The sequence below is a fragment of the Capra hircus genome, chromosome 12, assembly GCF_001704415.2.
Source record: "Capra hircus breed San Clemente chromosome 12, ASM170441v1, whole genome shotgun sequence".
In the NCBI taxonomy this organism is placed as follows: Eukaryota; Metazoa; Chordata; class Mammalia; order Artiodactyla; family Bovidae; genus Capra; species Capra hircus.
The window spans coordinates 63,934,323-63,947,413 of NC_030819.1; the positions used below are offsets into that span (position 1 = coordinate 63,934,323).

The following is a 13,091-nucleotide window of genomic DNA, read 5'->3' on the forward strand; positions in this document are numbered from 1 at the left end:
TGTTTAAAAAAACAAAGTGAATGTAAAGCAACTGTGCACTTTTGCAAAACTTAGCTTGATAACTGCATTTTCATCTTGACGTATTGCTGGTATGTCACTGCGTGGAATTTCAAAACCATTTCCTTTTAACTAAAACCAAAACCACACACAACCATGATCTGGTTACTGGTACATAGTCCTTTAAGAAGGCTCAGAGTCCTAACAATTTATTGCTATTGATTGCCTCATTACACTTTCATTTAAAAATATGCCCCATTTCTAGCTTTCTTCTGTTAAAAAAAAAAAATGTGGGTTTTTTTCATGAAATCAATAGCAGATTAAAGAAAGCAGTGTAGCCTAAGAAATTCTTTTGCAAACTTTGGTGAAATTTTTGTAACTTTTCTCTATATGTAGGGTAATGAAATAATTTTCAACATTTAGTAGAGTACTGTTCAGAGATGTAAAAGTTCATGGATCTAGAATCTGCTGGCATGGGACTACGAAAAAATATTTTGTTTTCCTGTGTGTCTTTAAACCAGAACTTTCAGTTGGGCGATAGCGGCACCAGTGAGAAGCAAAGGCTGATTCTAGTTAGGGAGACAGAGACTCTTGGTAACTTTAAGCTGTCCTATCATTTGACCCCAAATGGTCTGAGCTTCCAGTTCAAAGTCTTTTTTCCCTAAAAATTTCCTCCGCCTTGAAATTCGTCTTCCCTCTGGCCCCATCGACTATAATTGATAACTTGTAAATATATGTAAAAGAAAGTATTTGCTCTTAATGCATAACTGTTCAGTAAATTCAAGTAGCATGTAATATGTTTAACATTGGAGTCAAAATAAGCTTTTACATATGAATAGTATATTTTGGTGGTATTTGGTATACTTTGGACAAATTTTGGTGGTATTGTAATAATATACGTGAGAGTTTTTTAATGTAGAAGGAAAAGTCTTATATTTTGAATTGCAGAGTTCTAACTGTAACCAGCCTCTGAGAACCATATACTGGGCTTTCTGTGTGCAATGGAGTGTCATTGTTTGGACAAGGGGTGGGCGCTGAAACCTGTAGAATTCAGGGTTTCCACCTTGTCTCAAATTTTACTTTTACCAGATCCCCTGCTCTACCCTTTATTGCCACAAGCTCTGTTACTGATTGTAAATCCCTGCGTTCCTTCTTAGACATAAAAAGATGCACCTTTGGATTCGATTTTCACTATGATAAAGTTATTTATTAAATATTTTTTGTTGTTTAAAGCAGTATTGCTTGAGAGAACTGTGTAAAAAAAAGTGTTAGATAGCTTATCTGAGAAAGTGCATGAATAGTTTGATACAGCCATTAGGAAGAAAAACAATTGTTTGTTAATAACTTGTCTCTTCTAGGTATACCTTAGATGAGTTTGGAACAGCCAGAAGAAGTACAGTGGTTCGTGGATTCATTGATGCTCTTACAAGAGGGGGCCCAGGAGGCACCCCTAGACCCATTGAAATGCACTCCCATGACCCTTTGAGGTATGGTAGCAGACAGTATTGGGGTATTCAGTGTTTTTCTGAAGGAAATTTTCACTAACATTTAGTTTTTCCATTAGATACGTAGGAGATATGTTGGCTTGGCTCCACCAAGCTACCGCTTCTGAAAAAGAACACCTTGAAGCTCTTTTGAAGCATGTGACTACACAAGGTGGGTCAGCCGGCGGCTCCTGCTCATCTGAGATGTAGCACGTCACACAGGATCTCTCTGTTTCTGTTCTCGCTGCTGTTTTTCATGGAAATAAACTCTTTACCCCAGGTGATTCAGTAAGCGGCCTAATTAGTCTTCCTTTCTCTAGTTTCCCCTTTTCCAGTGAATTCTTCTCCATCACTGTCATTTTGTGACACAACTGATAACATTTTTATACCGGACCCTTGGGGCCTTCCCTAGTGAGCCAGGACCCCTCTGCTCCCCTTTCGAGGTGCCTCTGGAGTGCCTGGTGTATGTTGTCTCAGATCTTGTACGGCACTATCCTCTAAAGGCAAAAGGGGATGTTGTCTCCATTTTGTCTACAAGCACACAGGCTCGTTGACTTTTCTTAAGGTCCTGAAGCTCCTACTTCTTTCTTTTCTATTAATACTACTCAGCCCCTTTTTTCATTCTCATGTAACTGTTTCAGAATTTTTTGAATAATTGCCTATGTACTGAATGTACTTAAAATTTTTGTGTTAATTTCAAAGAAGAAAAATGATTATTTTTGAGTTGCTAACATTTGTTTGCAGAATTTCCAGTCTTTTTAGTTGTGACTGTCTTGAGATACCTGTGATAGAAGGGGTTAGTGGATAATTAAGATGTTCTGGTTTTGATGGGAAGGGAAGGGACGTGTTGTGGGGGGTGTCCCTTGCCTGTCTGGCATGGCGCGGCCCCACACCATGCTGGTTCATCAGGTCACCTTCCAGGAGAGGCCTGTGTGCAAATGGGTGCAGGACTCAACCTCCTCACTGATACTCAGACTAGATTCAGCGTCTGTGATAGATCGGCACACAGTCTGCATTGTTTAAAGTTGTTTTCTGTTACTCTGATAACTGAGTTTAAAAGAATGTATTTCTTAAAAGCTGTTAGTAAAGTATACATGAGAGGTCGCATTAAGAGGCAGGAAGGAAATAATTGGAGTTAGAAATAGGTTCTTCCGTGGGAATGGCATGAATTCTTCTAAACTTCAGTTTCTCCATCTGTGACAATGAAGGTGGTTACAAGCTGTACATGTGCAAGTACACGGTACAGACCTTGATAAGTGGTCAGTGTTTAGTAAATGTCAGTGTTTCCATTAAATTGTAAGGTGTGTTTTCCATCTTATACCTGCAGTTTGTGTGCTTAGTACGTCTGCCTAGAATAAGGAGTTTGTGGAACAGATCCTAATACATCTATTCATCACCTCCTTCAGTTAATTAATTTCACAATCTTTTTCATTAATCAACAGTCAAATGAATTGATAGAGCTTTAGGTTCAGATATTAATATAGGTAGTAATATCCTAAAAGATATTGAACTTAATAAAGTACTGTTAATGGTTATTTAACATGTTTATCATTAATGCCATTAATCACAGGTATTAGTGTTTGTTGATTTTTTTGTACTTCTGTGAAACAGTGCAATATGAAAAAAATTTCAGTTATGTTATAATTAACCGTAGGTGTTGAAGAAAATATTCAAGAAGTTGTTGGCCATATCACTGAGGGTGTGTGCAGGCCTCTAAAGGTAAAATACTTTGTATATATTATATCAAATATATGTTATGTGGTTAAATTATTGCCTTATTTGGAGTTTAAATAAATAACAACTTGAGCTGTAATTTTGTCAAATTAACATATTAATGTTGGATAATAAAACTCATTTTAAAATAATCATTGCCAATTTTCTATGCAAGGTTTTTGTATACTATTACATGTATTTATAATGTAAAATATTTTAGCAGATCATATTCATTGGTATTACAACATACTCCAAAATCTAAATGCTTTCAAAAGTGTTTATTGAACATCTCCTGCATGTGTATTATCCTGCTAAGTGCTGCAGAGATGTAAAAGGAATAGAAAATACAATGTCTGTTTAGAATCTAATTAGAAAACAAGAAGACATAATGTTTTCTGCAGCTTAAGCATAGATGTAGTGTAATATGTAAGTAAGCACATTCAGTGTAGTTTAAATTGAATTTTTTAGTTAGGGAATGTGAAGTAAGGGAAAGATTAGTGAAGGATGGGTTTTAATTAGAAAGATTCCCGGTAGTTAATCTTGAGCATTTCAAGTTAATTTTGAACTAGATCTGAGATATTGCCCTGGTAGTATTATAATTAGACAAATATGTTGGAGCCAACTCAAGATCCATCTGCTTTCCTGTTCTCTAATTAATATTAAAAGAAACTTAGTTTAGTTGTTTAAAGGTAAAACTTTTTTCGTTTTTTTTCCCCTTACTATTGGTTCATAGAGCAGTACCTTTTTACTGATAATTTTAGGCATGTAACAGCTGCTTTGCAGTTTAGTGCTGAACAAAATTCCATTATATGCTGGTTAAAAAACCTCCAGATGATCTCATTGTATTGATTATTTCTGATAGCAGTTGCCTTGAGCCAAATTCTGTAGGTAATGGATCATTTGTTCATAGAGTATACCTGTGTTAAATTTTTTGTGTTGTTTTACCATCCTCTGATTTAATATTCAGATATTACTTATTTAGAAGGAAGTTTGTGATTTCTATAATCATGAAATTTAATCTCTTTAATGCTGTTCACACCACATGTGATTAATGAAGAAAAAGTTACACTTTTAAGAAATGTTTAATTTTTTGTCACATGTTTTAATAGGTTCGAATTGAACAAGTAATAGTTGCTGAACCTGGGGCAGTTTTATTATATAAAATTTCTAACCTCCTCAAATTTTACCACCACACAATCAGGTAAGTGGAATGGTTAAATGTGCTCATTACATCCCATGTCATACTTCATTTCAGTTAGAACACAGTGTAGTATTTGTGTGTGTGTGTATTCTGTTTGTTGACTAAGTGAACCTCCACACCATGTGAGTCATTATTTGCATATTATACATGTTGTAGTTTGAGGTCCGTCATTTCCTTTTTCCTTTCTTTTCCAGGCGTAACTGTACACACACACACACACACACACAAACACATTTGCACACGCACAGCTTATATAGCAGTATAAGTCTATAATTAGAAGTATTTTTTGAGTCCTTCTGTATTCGAGATCCATGGCACTTAAAGCAACTCTATATTATACTCAGAACGGCATAATTAGTAAAATGTCCTATTCTGAATGTAAATAACATAAATTCTTCTTTAACATTTAGTTTTCCATTAGTGGTAAAACAGAATCATAGCTTTATCTTCTCTAAGTACTATTAATAGCTATCTTATCTTCTCTAAATTAAAGTGACTTTATCTGATTAGGAACCACTTGTCTTATCTAGGAACCATTGTCTTATCTAAAATATAATCTTTGATTCCAAAATTTACATTCATTTTCACCACTATCTTTTGACAGCATACGTACACTTGAGCCCTATTGTAAATGTCACTCACTGTAAGACCATGTTATATGTGAGTTGTGGTAAAACAGTGGTATTCCAAGCTATATTTTTGATAGTCTATTAAAAAATCACTTTAGATGACTTTTTACAAGCATGCCAGTATCAGGGACAGAAGAATCACTTTCAGTACATGAATAGGAAAATAAAATTGGAAATTGTTTTATATACCTGGTTGTGTTACATTCTGCAAAAAATGAGAAACCCCACTGGACAAGTCTAAGAAATATCCTTGTAGGAGAAAATTGAGAATTATAGGATGTAGAGTAGTTATTTAAAAATGTTACCGAATTTTTCATAATTAAAGATACTTTTTTGGCAGCTGTATAATCATAATACTTTATAATTTGCAGGTGTGTTACTGATATGGCATAAGTTCTGTTTAAAAAAGCTCAGTATTAATAATATTTTCTCCATAGAGCTACTGATGGAATGGCTTCCTTTAAATTAAAAGCAGATCTTCTTTTAATCTTCAGATAATCAAAACATGCATTTACTGTAATAGCGGAGAAATAGCCACAGGGATTTGCATGCCATAAGGGTTTAGTCTAACCCGCTGCTTTTCTAAGAGATTATGAGATATTGAAAACACTGTAGTTTGCTTTCATTTGTTCATCACCTAACCTAAAAAAAAACAAAAACCTCATTTCTGTATGAGACTAGAGTAATTGTTTTAATTCACAGGTTATATTCTATATAAAAACTTTTATTTAAATCTGGATCTTTTAAAATTCTACCCAGTTATAGAGCTAAATTGTTTAGACCTGCTTTGCAACCAGAAATATTCTTTGCTTTTAGTGGCATTATTGGAAATAGCGCAACTACATTGTTGACTACCATTGAAGAAATGCATTTGCTGAGCAAAAAAATATTCTTCAGCAGCTTAAGTCTTCATGCCAGTAAGTTAATGGACAAGGTATGTTTGAAAAATGCAGTTCTTATACTGTGTGAATCTTTCACATTCAAAAATGCTGTTTTACTGTTTTTCCATTGGTGACAGTTTTTTTCCCATTTCATTTAGTGTTCTCTTGAGTTCTTCCTATGAACAAGAAAATTCATTTTGGGATGGCTTACTGGATGTAGGCTTACAGTCTGTTCCTAGAACAGTATAACATCGAGTCATAGTTGGAAGTAGAATCTCAAAGCCCTAGTTTCACTACCATTTTTCAATAGCCCACAATTTGTAATTAAAGCAGACTTTCTATATTTAATAGGTCAGGACTAAAATGACATACAGATTGAAAAACTGGAACTTTTAGTAAATACTTTTTCCAGACAGCTGGCATATATTTTTACACTGGTGGTCTAGCTTTTTCCTTATGGAATTTATGTGCCTTTGAGTTACATATTACAATTATGAAACAAGTAAGATAATAAAAAAATTCCATAAAAGCAAAGAAAACAAAACAAAACAATAAGCAAAAACCTGAAAGAGTTCTGTGAAAGCTAGTATTTTACATTGAGCATTATGTTGTGCACAAGTAAATTGGTGAGACCTTAAGGAATGAGTTTATAACAATCAAATCCTTCTTTGTTTTTGTTTCATTATTAAGGACCCAGGTTTTTCAGAGATGTATCACAATCACCATTTTTGTTTTAAATTATGCTGCTCTATCCAGTTGCTTGGTTATATTAGACGCAGGTTTATAGTATGGTGTTGAGCTGTCAGTAGCAGTCCAGTTTAGAGGCCCTGGATTTTACATTCCTAAGCTCAGGGAAACCTTAAGAGTCTACTGTCTGACCCTAACATAGGATTCAAATTTTCTGGAAAAGCAGCATGAATTTGTGGAGATGAAGTATTTCACTTATGTGTTTTCCTGTATCACCAGAAGTTTACTAACAGGCAGTCAGTCCTTGTTTTAGATGTGGTTATATAAGTTATTATTTAGACACAGTTTTTCTAAAACCTCACCCCTGATACAAACTGTGAATGTTGCTTGCTAATGAGAGCACAAGGGCAAACAGTGAAGGTTTGTCGGTCTCAGGTTGCACTTCCATTCATGGAAAATAGTCTGATAAATCAGTGCTTACTGTAGAATCACGTGTTTGATGGGAGACATCCGCAGTGTGTTATGCTGGCACATGAGGGGGGGTATTAGTTTAGCTCAGTTGCTCAGTCATGTCTGACTCTTGGACTGCATGGACTACAGCACGCCAGGCCTCCCTGTCCATCACCAACTCCGGGAGCTTGCTCAAACTCACGTCCATTGGGTCTTGATGCCATCCAGCTATCTCATCCTCTGTCGTCCCCTTCTCCTCCCGCCCTCAATCTTTCCCAGCATCAGGGTCTTTTCCAACGAGTCAGTTCTTTGCATCAGGTGGCCAAAGTATTGGAGTTTCAGCTTCAGCATCAGTGCTTTCAATGAGTATTCAGGACTGATTTCTTTCAAGATTGACTGGCTGGATCTCCTTGCAGTCCAAGGGACTCTCAAGAGTCTTCTGCAACAGCACAGTTTAAAAGCATCAATTCTCTGGCACTCAGCTTTTTTAATAGTCCAGCTCTCACATCCATACATGATGACTGGAAAAACCAAAGCTTTGACTAGATGGACCTTTGTTGGCAAAGTAATGTCTCTGCTTTTGAATATACTGTCTAGGTTTATCATAGCTTTTCTATGATAGCTTTTAATTAAAAGGAGCAAGATCTTTTAATTTCTTTAATGGCTGCAGTCACCATCTGCAATGATTTTGGAGCCTCCAAAAAATTAAAGTCTCACTGTTTCCATTGTTTCCCCATCTATTTGCTGTGAAGTAATGGGACCGGATGCCATGATCTGAGTTTTAAGCCAACATTTTCACTCTCCTCTTTCACTTTCATCAAGAGACTCTATAGTTCCTCTTTGCTTTCTGACATAAGGGTGGTGTCATACCTGAGTGCATACCTAAGTGCATACCTGAGTTCATTGATATCTCTCCCTGCAATTTTTATTCTAGCTTGTGCTTCATCCAGCCCAGCGTTTCTTATGATGTACTCTGCATGTAAGTTAAATAAGCAGGGTGACAATATACAGCCTTGATGTACTCCTTTTCCTATTTGGAACCAGTCTGTTGTTCCATGTCCACTACTAACTGTTGCTTCTTGACCTGCATACAGATTTCTCAGGAGGCATTGTAAGGTGGTCTGGTATGCCCATCTCTTTCAGAATTTTCCACAGTTTATTGTGATCCACACAGTCAAAGGCTTTGGTGTAGTCAGTAAAGCAGAAGTAGATGTTTTTCTGGATTTCTCTTGCTTTTTTGATGATTCAACGGACGTTGGCAATTTGATCTCTGAATCCTCTGCCTCTTCTAAATCTGGCTTGAACATCTGGAAGTTTCACAGTTTACGTACTGTTGAAGCCTGGCTTGGAGAATTTTGAGCATTACTTTTCCAGCGTGTGAGATAAGTACAGTTGTACATTTGTTTAAACATTCTTTAGCTTTCCCTTTCTTTGGGATTGGAATGAAAACTGACTTTTTCCAGTCCTGTGGCCACTGCTGAGTTTTCCAAATTTGCTGACATATTGAGTGTGGCACTTTCATAGCATCATCTTTTAGGATTTGAAAGAGCTCAACTGGAATTCCATCACTTCCACTATCTTTGTTCATACTGATGCTTCCTAAGGCCCATGTGACTTCACATTCCAGGATGTCTGGCTCTAGTTGAGTGATCACACACCATCATTATCTGGGTCATGAAGATCTTTTTTGTGTGGTGGTTCTATGTATTCGTGCCATCTTTTTTTTAATATCTTCTGCTTCTGTTAGGTCCATACCATTTCTGTCCTTTATTGTGCCTATCTTGAAATGTTCCCTTGGTATTTGTCATTTTCTTAAAGAGATCTCTAGTCTTTCCCATTCTGTTGTTTTCCTCTATTTCTTTGCATTGATCACGACGAAGGCTTAGTCTTTGGAACTCTGCATTCAAATGGGTGTATCTTTCCTTTTTTCCTTTGCCTTTAGAGGAGGAGTATATGTGTCCATAATAATATACATATGCAGAGGGGGAGCTTTCCAGAGAGGGAGTTACAAGAGTTGATCTTTGAAGGACATAGGGATTAGATAGGTGAAAAGTGGGGTGGGTAGAGGTTATCCTAAGTAGAGGAAACAAAAAGAATATGTAACTCTTTGTTTAATGAGACAGGATGGAATATAGACAGAGAAGTCAGGTTGCAGAGAGGGTAGTGAAGGAATTTTCATTGAAGTAGTTTTTATGAAAATACATACGCTAAGGGAAGAGCCATAAAGGGACAGATTCTTGAAGGGTAAAGGTAAGTCTTCAAAAGTTGGTGACTGATAGAATGTGGTTAAATCAGAGGAAAGAGTTCTAAAATAATTCCTAAGTTCCCAACCTGGGAATATTGATACTAATTGCAAGTATCTGGAATAAAGAGAAAGTGCAAAATCTAGGGGATAAGATGACAATATTGTATAAATTAGACAAGACACACGTGGGATATCCTCCTTTATAGTCAATCTCATCCAGCAGGGAGCCATGCATTTGGATTTACAGGGTTTTGTGTATAAAGGGTTGAATCCATGGGTTTATATGAGGTCACTAGGAATCATGTTTAATGAGAGTAGGGCTTCTAGGACGCAGTCTTGAGAAACAGTAGCATTTCAGAGAAGAAGGTAAGCCCAACGATGGTGGGATTCTGAAGAAGGTTGGAGAGGCAGGAGGCAAATGAGAAGAGGATTTTATCAGAAAAGCCAAGAGAATAGAGGTGAAAGCATGGTTGGTGGCACATACTATAGGAAGAGTTCTGTTAAAAAAAGAGACAGCAGGTTTGTTATCTTTGTCAATATGTAGGTGATCCATGACTTATTCACGTGGTGGGGGCAAGAGCCAGATTGCAATATGGGAAAAGCACAGGAGAGTATTACCCAAAGCTTTACTAATTGGAAAACATAGGAACTAAGAGAATAGAATAAAATGTAGGAGGCATTCTTATTGTGAAATCTGAAAAGAGAATAATAAAGCAGAATGGTAAAAGGAAAAATGAATGTACATTTCTATAATCAATTAGAAACCAGAAAAACAAAATTGATTATTTGTTGAAAAGATCAACAAAATTGACAACCTTCTAGCAATTCTTTAAGCAGTGACAAAATTTAAAATATAACATCAGAATTGGAGATAATAACCAGAGAGGAGGATTAAAATTTACTCAGTTCAGTTCAGTCACTCAGTTGTGTCCAACTCTTTGCCACCCCATGAATCACAGCACACCAGGCCTCCCTGTCCATCACCAACTCCCGGAGTTCACTCAGACTCAAGTCCATCGAGTCAGTGATGCCATCCAGCCATCTCATCCTCTGTCGTCCCCTTCTCCTCCTGCCCCCAATCCCTCCTAGCATCAGAGTCTTTTCCAGTGAGTCAACTCTTCACATGAGTTGGCCAAAGTACTGGAGTTTCAGCTTTAACATCAGTCCTTCCAATGAATACCCAGGACTGATCTTCAGAATGGACTGGTTGGATCTCCTTGCAGTCCAAGGGACTCTCAAGAGTCTTCTCCAACACCACACTTCAAAAGCATCAGTTCTCTGGCGCTCAGCTTTCTTCACAGTCCAACTCTCACATCCATACATGACCACAGGAAAAATCATAGCCTTGACTAGATGGACCTTAGTTGGCAAAGTAATGTCTCTGCTTTTTAATATGGTGTCTAGGTTGGTCATAACTTTCCTTCCAAGGAGTAAGCATCTTTTAATTTCATGGCTGCAGTCACCATCTGCAATGATTTTAGAGCCCCCCAAAAATAAAGTCCGACACTGTTTCCACTGTTTCCCATGTAGTGATGGGACCAGATGCCATGATCTTAGTTTTCTGAACGTTGAGCTCTAAGCCAACTTTTTCACTCTCCTCTTTCACTCTCATCAAGAGGCTTTTTAGTTCCTCTTCACTTTCTGCCATAAGGGTGGTGTCATCTGCATATCTGAGGTGATTGATATTTCTCCCAGCAATCTTGATTCCGGCTTGTGCTTCTTCCAGCCCAGCATTTCTCATGATGTACTCTGCATATAAGTTAAATAAGCAGAGTGACAATACACACCCTTGACGTACTCCTTTTCCTATTTGGAACCAGGTCTGTTGTTCCATGTCCAGTTCTAACTGTTGCATCCTGACCTGCATATAGGTTTCTCAACCTGCATATAGGCAGGTCAGGTGGTCTGGTATTCCCATCTCTTTAAGAATTTTCCACAGTTTATTGTGATCCACACGGTCAAAGGCTTTGGCATAGTCAATAAAGCAGAAATAGATGTTTTTCTGGAACTCTCTTGCTTTTTCCATGATCCAGCGGATGTTGGCAATTTGATCTCTGGTTCCTCTGCCTTTTCTAAAACCATCTTGAACATAAGGAAGTTCACGGTTCACGTATTGCTGAAACCTTGCTTAGAGAATTTTGAGCATTACTTTACTAGCGTGTGAGATGAGTGCAATTGTGCAGTAGTTTGAGCATTCTTTGGCATTGCCTTTCTTTGAGATTGGAATGAAAACTGACCTTTTCCAATCTTGTGGCCAGTGCTAAGTTTTCCAAATTTGATGGCATATTAGATATTTAATTAAATTGTTGAGGGAAAATATTAGTAAATGAGAAAGTAGAAATACTTCCTTTACCATATAAAGATTAATAAAACTAACAGCCAATATCATGATTAACATAGAAGCACAAGTGTTATGTTTCTGTTTAAGTCAAGAAAGAACACAACAAGAATACTTGCCAAGAACTGCTTATTTAAATAAAAGTCCAGATAAAGTAATGAGAGATACAAACATTTTAAAGTAAGAAATAGATTATTTGTGAATGCTCTGATTGTACTTCAAAAACTCAGGAAATACAATTGGTGACAAGATCAATATACAAGGATTAATAATTTTGGGAGAATCTGGCAACAAGGGAATTTGGGGAATTTGGCAACCAGGAATCTGTCTTTACACCTTAGACAACTGCACTAGCAGAAAATGTCCGGTGTAACTATTTTGGAACTCTGGAGTCTATTGAAGAGTTGCAAATTCTAGGGGAAGGCTTGGATTGTAAATTGCAGTTAATTTTGGTCAACTTCAACTCGTAGCATACTTGCAACTCCCGTCTCCCACCCCCAGGGCTGTGGCGGGCAGCTGTGCACTTGTTCCTTGAGTGCCTTGCACACAGCTTGTAGAGCCAGGGTGGACAAAAAGGACCCTGTCCTCCATACCTCTGGGATCTGTGCTCTCATCCCAGGGTTGTGAAGAGGAGGGTGGCCACTGTTTCTACACTTCCGCGTTGTGACAGACTCCTCCCCCTAAATTAGTCATTTGGCTAAATTGACTTCCTAGTGATTTCAAAGGTTAATGCATTTTTTTCTACCCGCTTAATATTTTTTCTTTTTCCCATGGTGGGAGTCAGACATTAAAAACATTCAAAAACAACAGTATATACAAGGAAAATTAAAAAGTAACCACATGTTCAGGGAAAGGAGCAGGCTCAGAAAGACCTGAGAACTTTAGTCTACATCTCAGCCTGATCCTTGGCACAGAGATAGCCTACAGCAAGTTAAAAAAAAAAAAAATAGTAACATGAAATGGCACCCCCTGGAGAAGGGGGAGAATTTATTTCCAGGGTTAACAAATGCTGTTTTCAGCAAAAAATCACAAGGCACATAAACAGGGAAATGTGGCCCATTCAAAGCAGATACCTTCCTGCAAAAGACTTGCTGGCGCATCTGCCAGCCAAGACTTAAGAACAGTTATGTTAAACATGAGTCAGGAGGACAGTGTGTGGACACAGTGGAAATACCTACCAAGAGGCAGAGAATCTCAACAAGAAATTCTGGAGTTGAAAAGTATAACTAGCAAACAAATGAAGTCCTTAGAAAAGATTATACAGCCTGACCAACTGGGATTTCTTCCTGGATTGCAGGGATAGTTCAGCAAGTGAAAGTCAGTCAGTATCATTACCACATGAATTGGTTTTTCAAATCCTTTGCCCTTTTCCTACTAAGTTGTATCTTATTCTTGTTATTTTCTGATATTTTTATACATTATGAAAATTAAGTGTCATATATATGACAAATCTTTTCTCCATGTCA

The 13,091-nt window shown here is 37.2% G+C and overlaps 1 protein-coding gene across 1 annotated transcript in view; it reads left to right on the forward strand.

Moving 5' to 3' along the window:
* The window catches only part of COG6 (component of oligomeric golgi complex 6), a 60,275-nt gene that overhangs the window by 20,873 nt on the left and 26,311 nt on the right, over window positions 1–13,091 (forward strand). Inside the window, exons 9-13 of the mRNA XM_018056684.1 lie at window positions 1,356–1,484; window positions 1,562–1,653; window positions 3,136–3,200; window positions 4,304–4,395; window positions 5,841–5,958. Of these exons, the coding sequence (XP_017912173.1) occupies window positions 1,356–1,484; window positions 1,562–1,653; window positions 3,136–3,200; window positions 4,304–4,395; window positions 5,841–5,958 (496 nt within the window). The remainder of the gene's footprint in view (window positions 1–1,355; window positions 1,485–1,561; window positions 1,654–3,135; window positions 3,201–4,303; window positions 4,396–5,840; window positions 5,959–13,091) is intronic.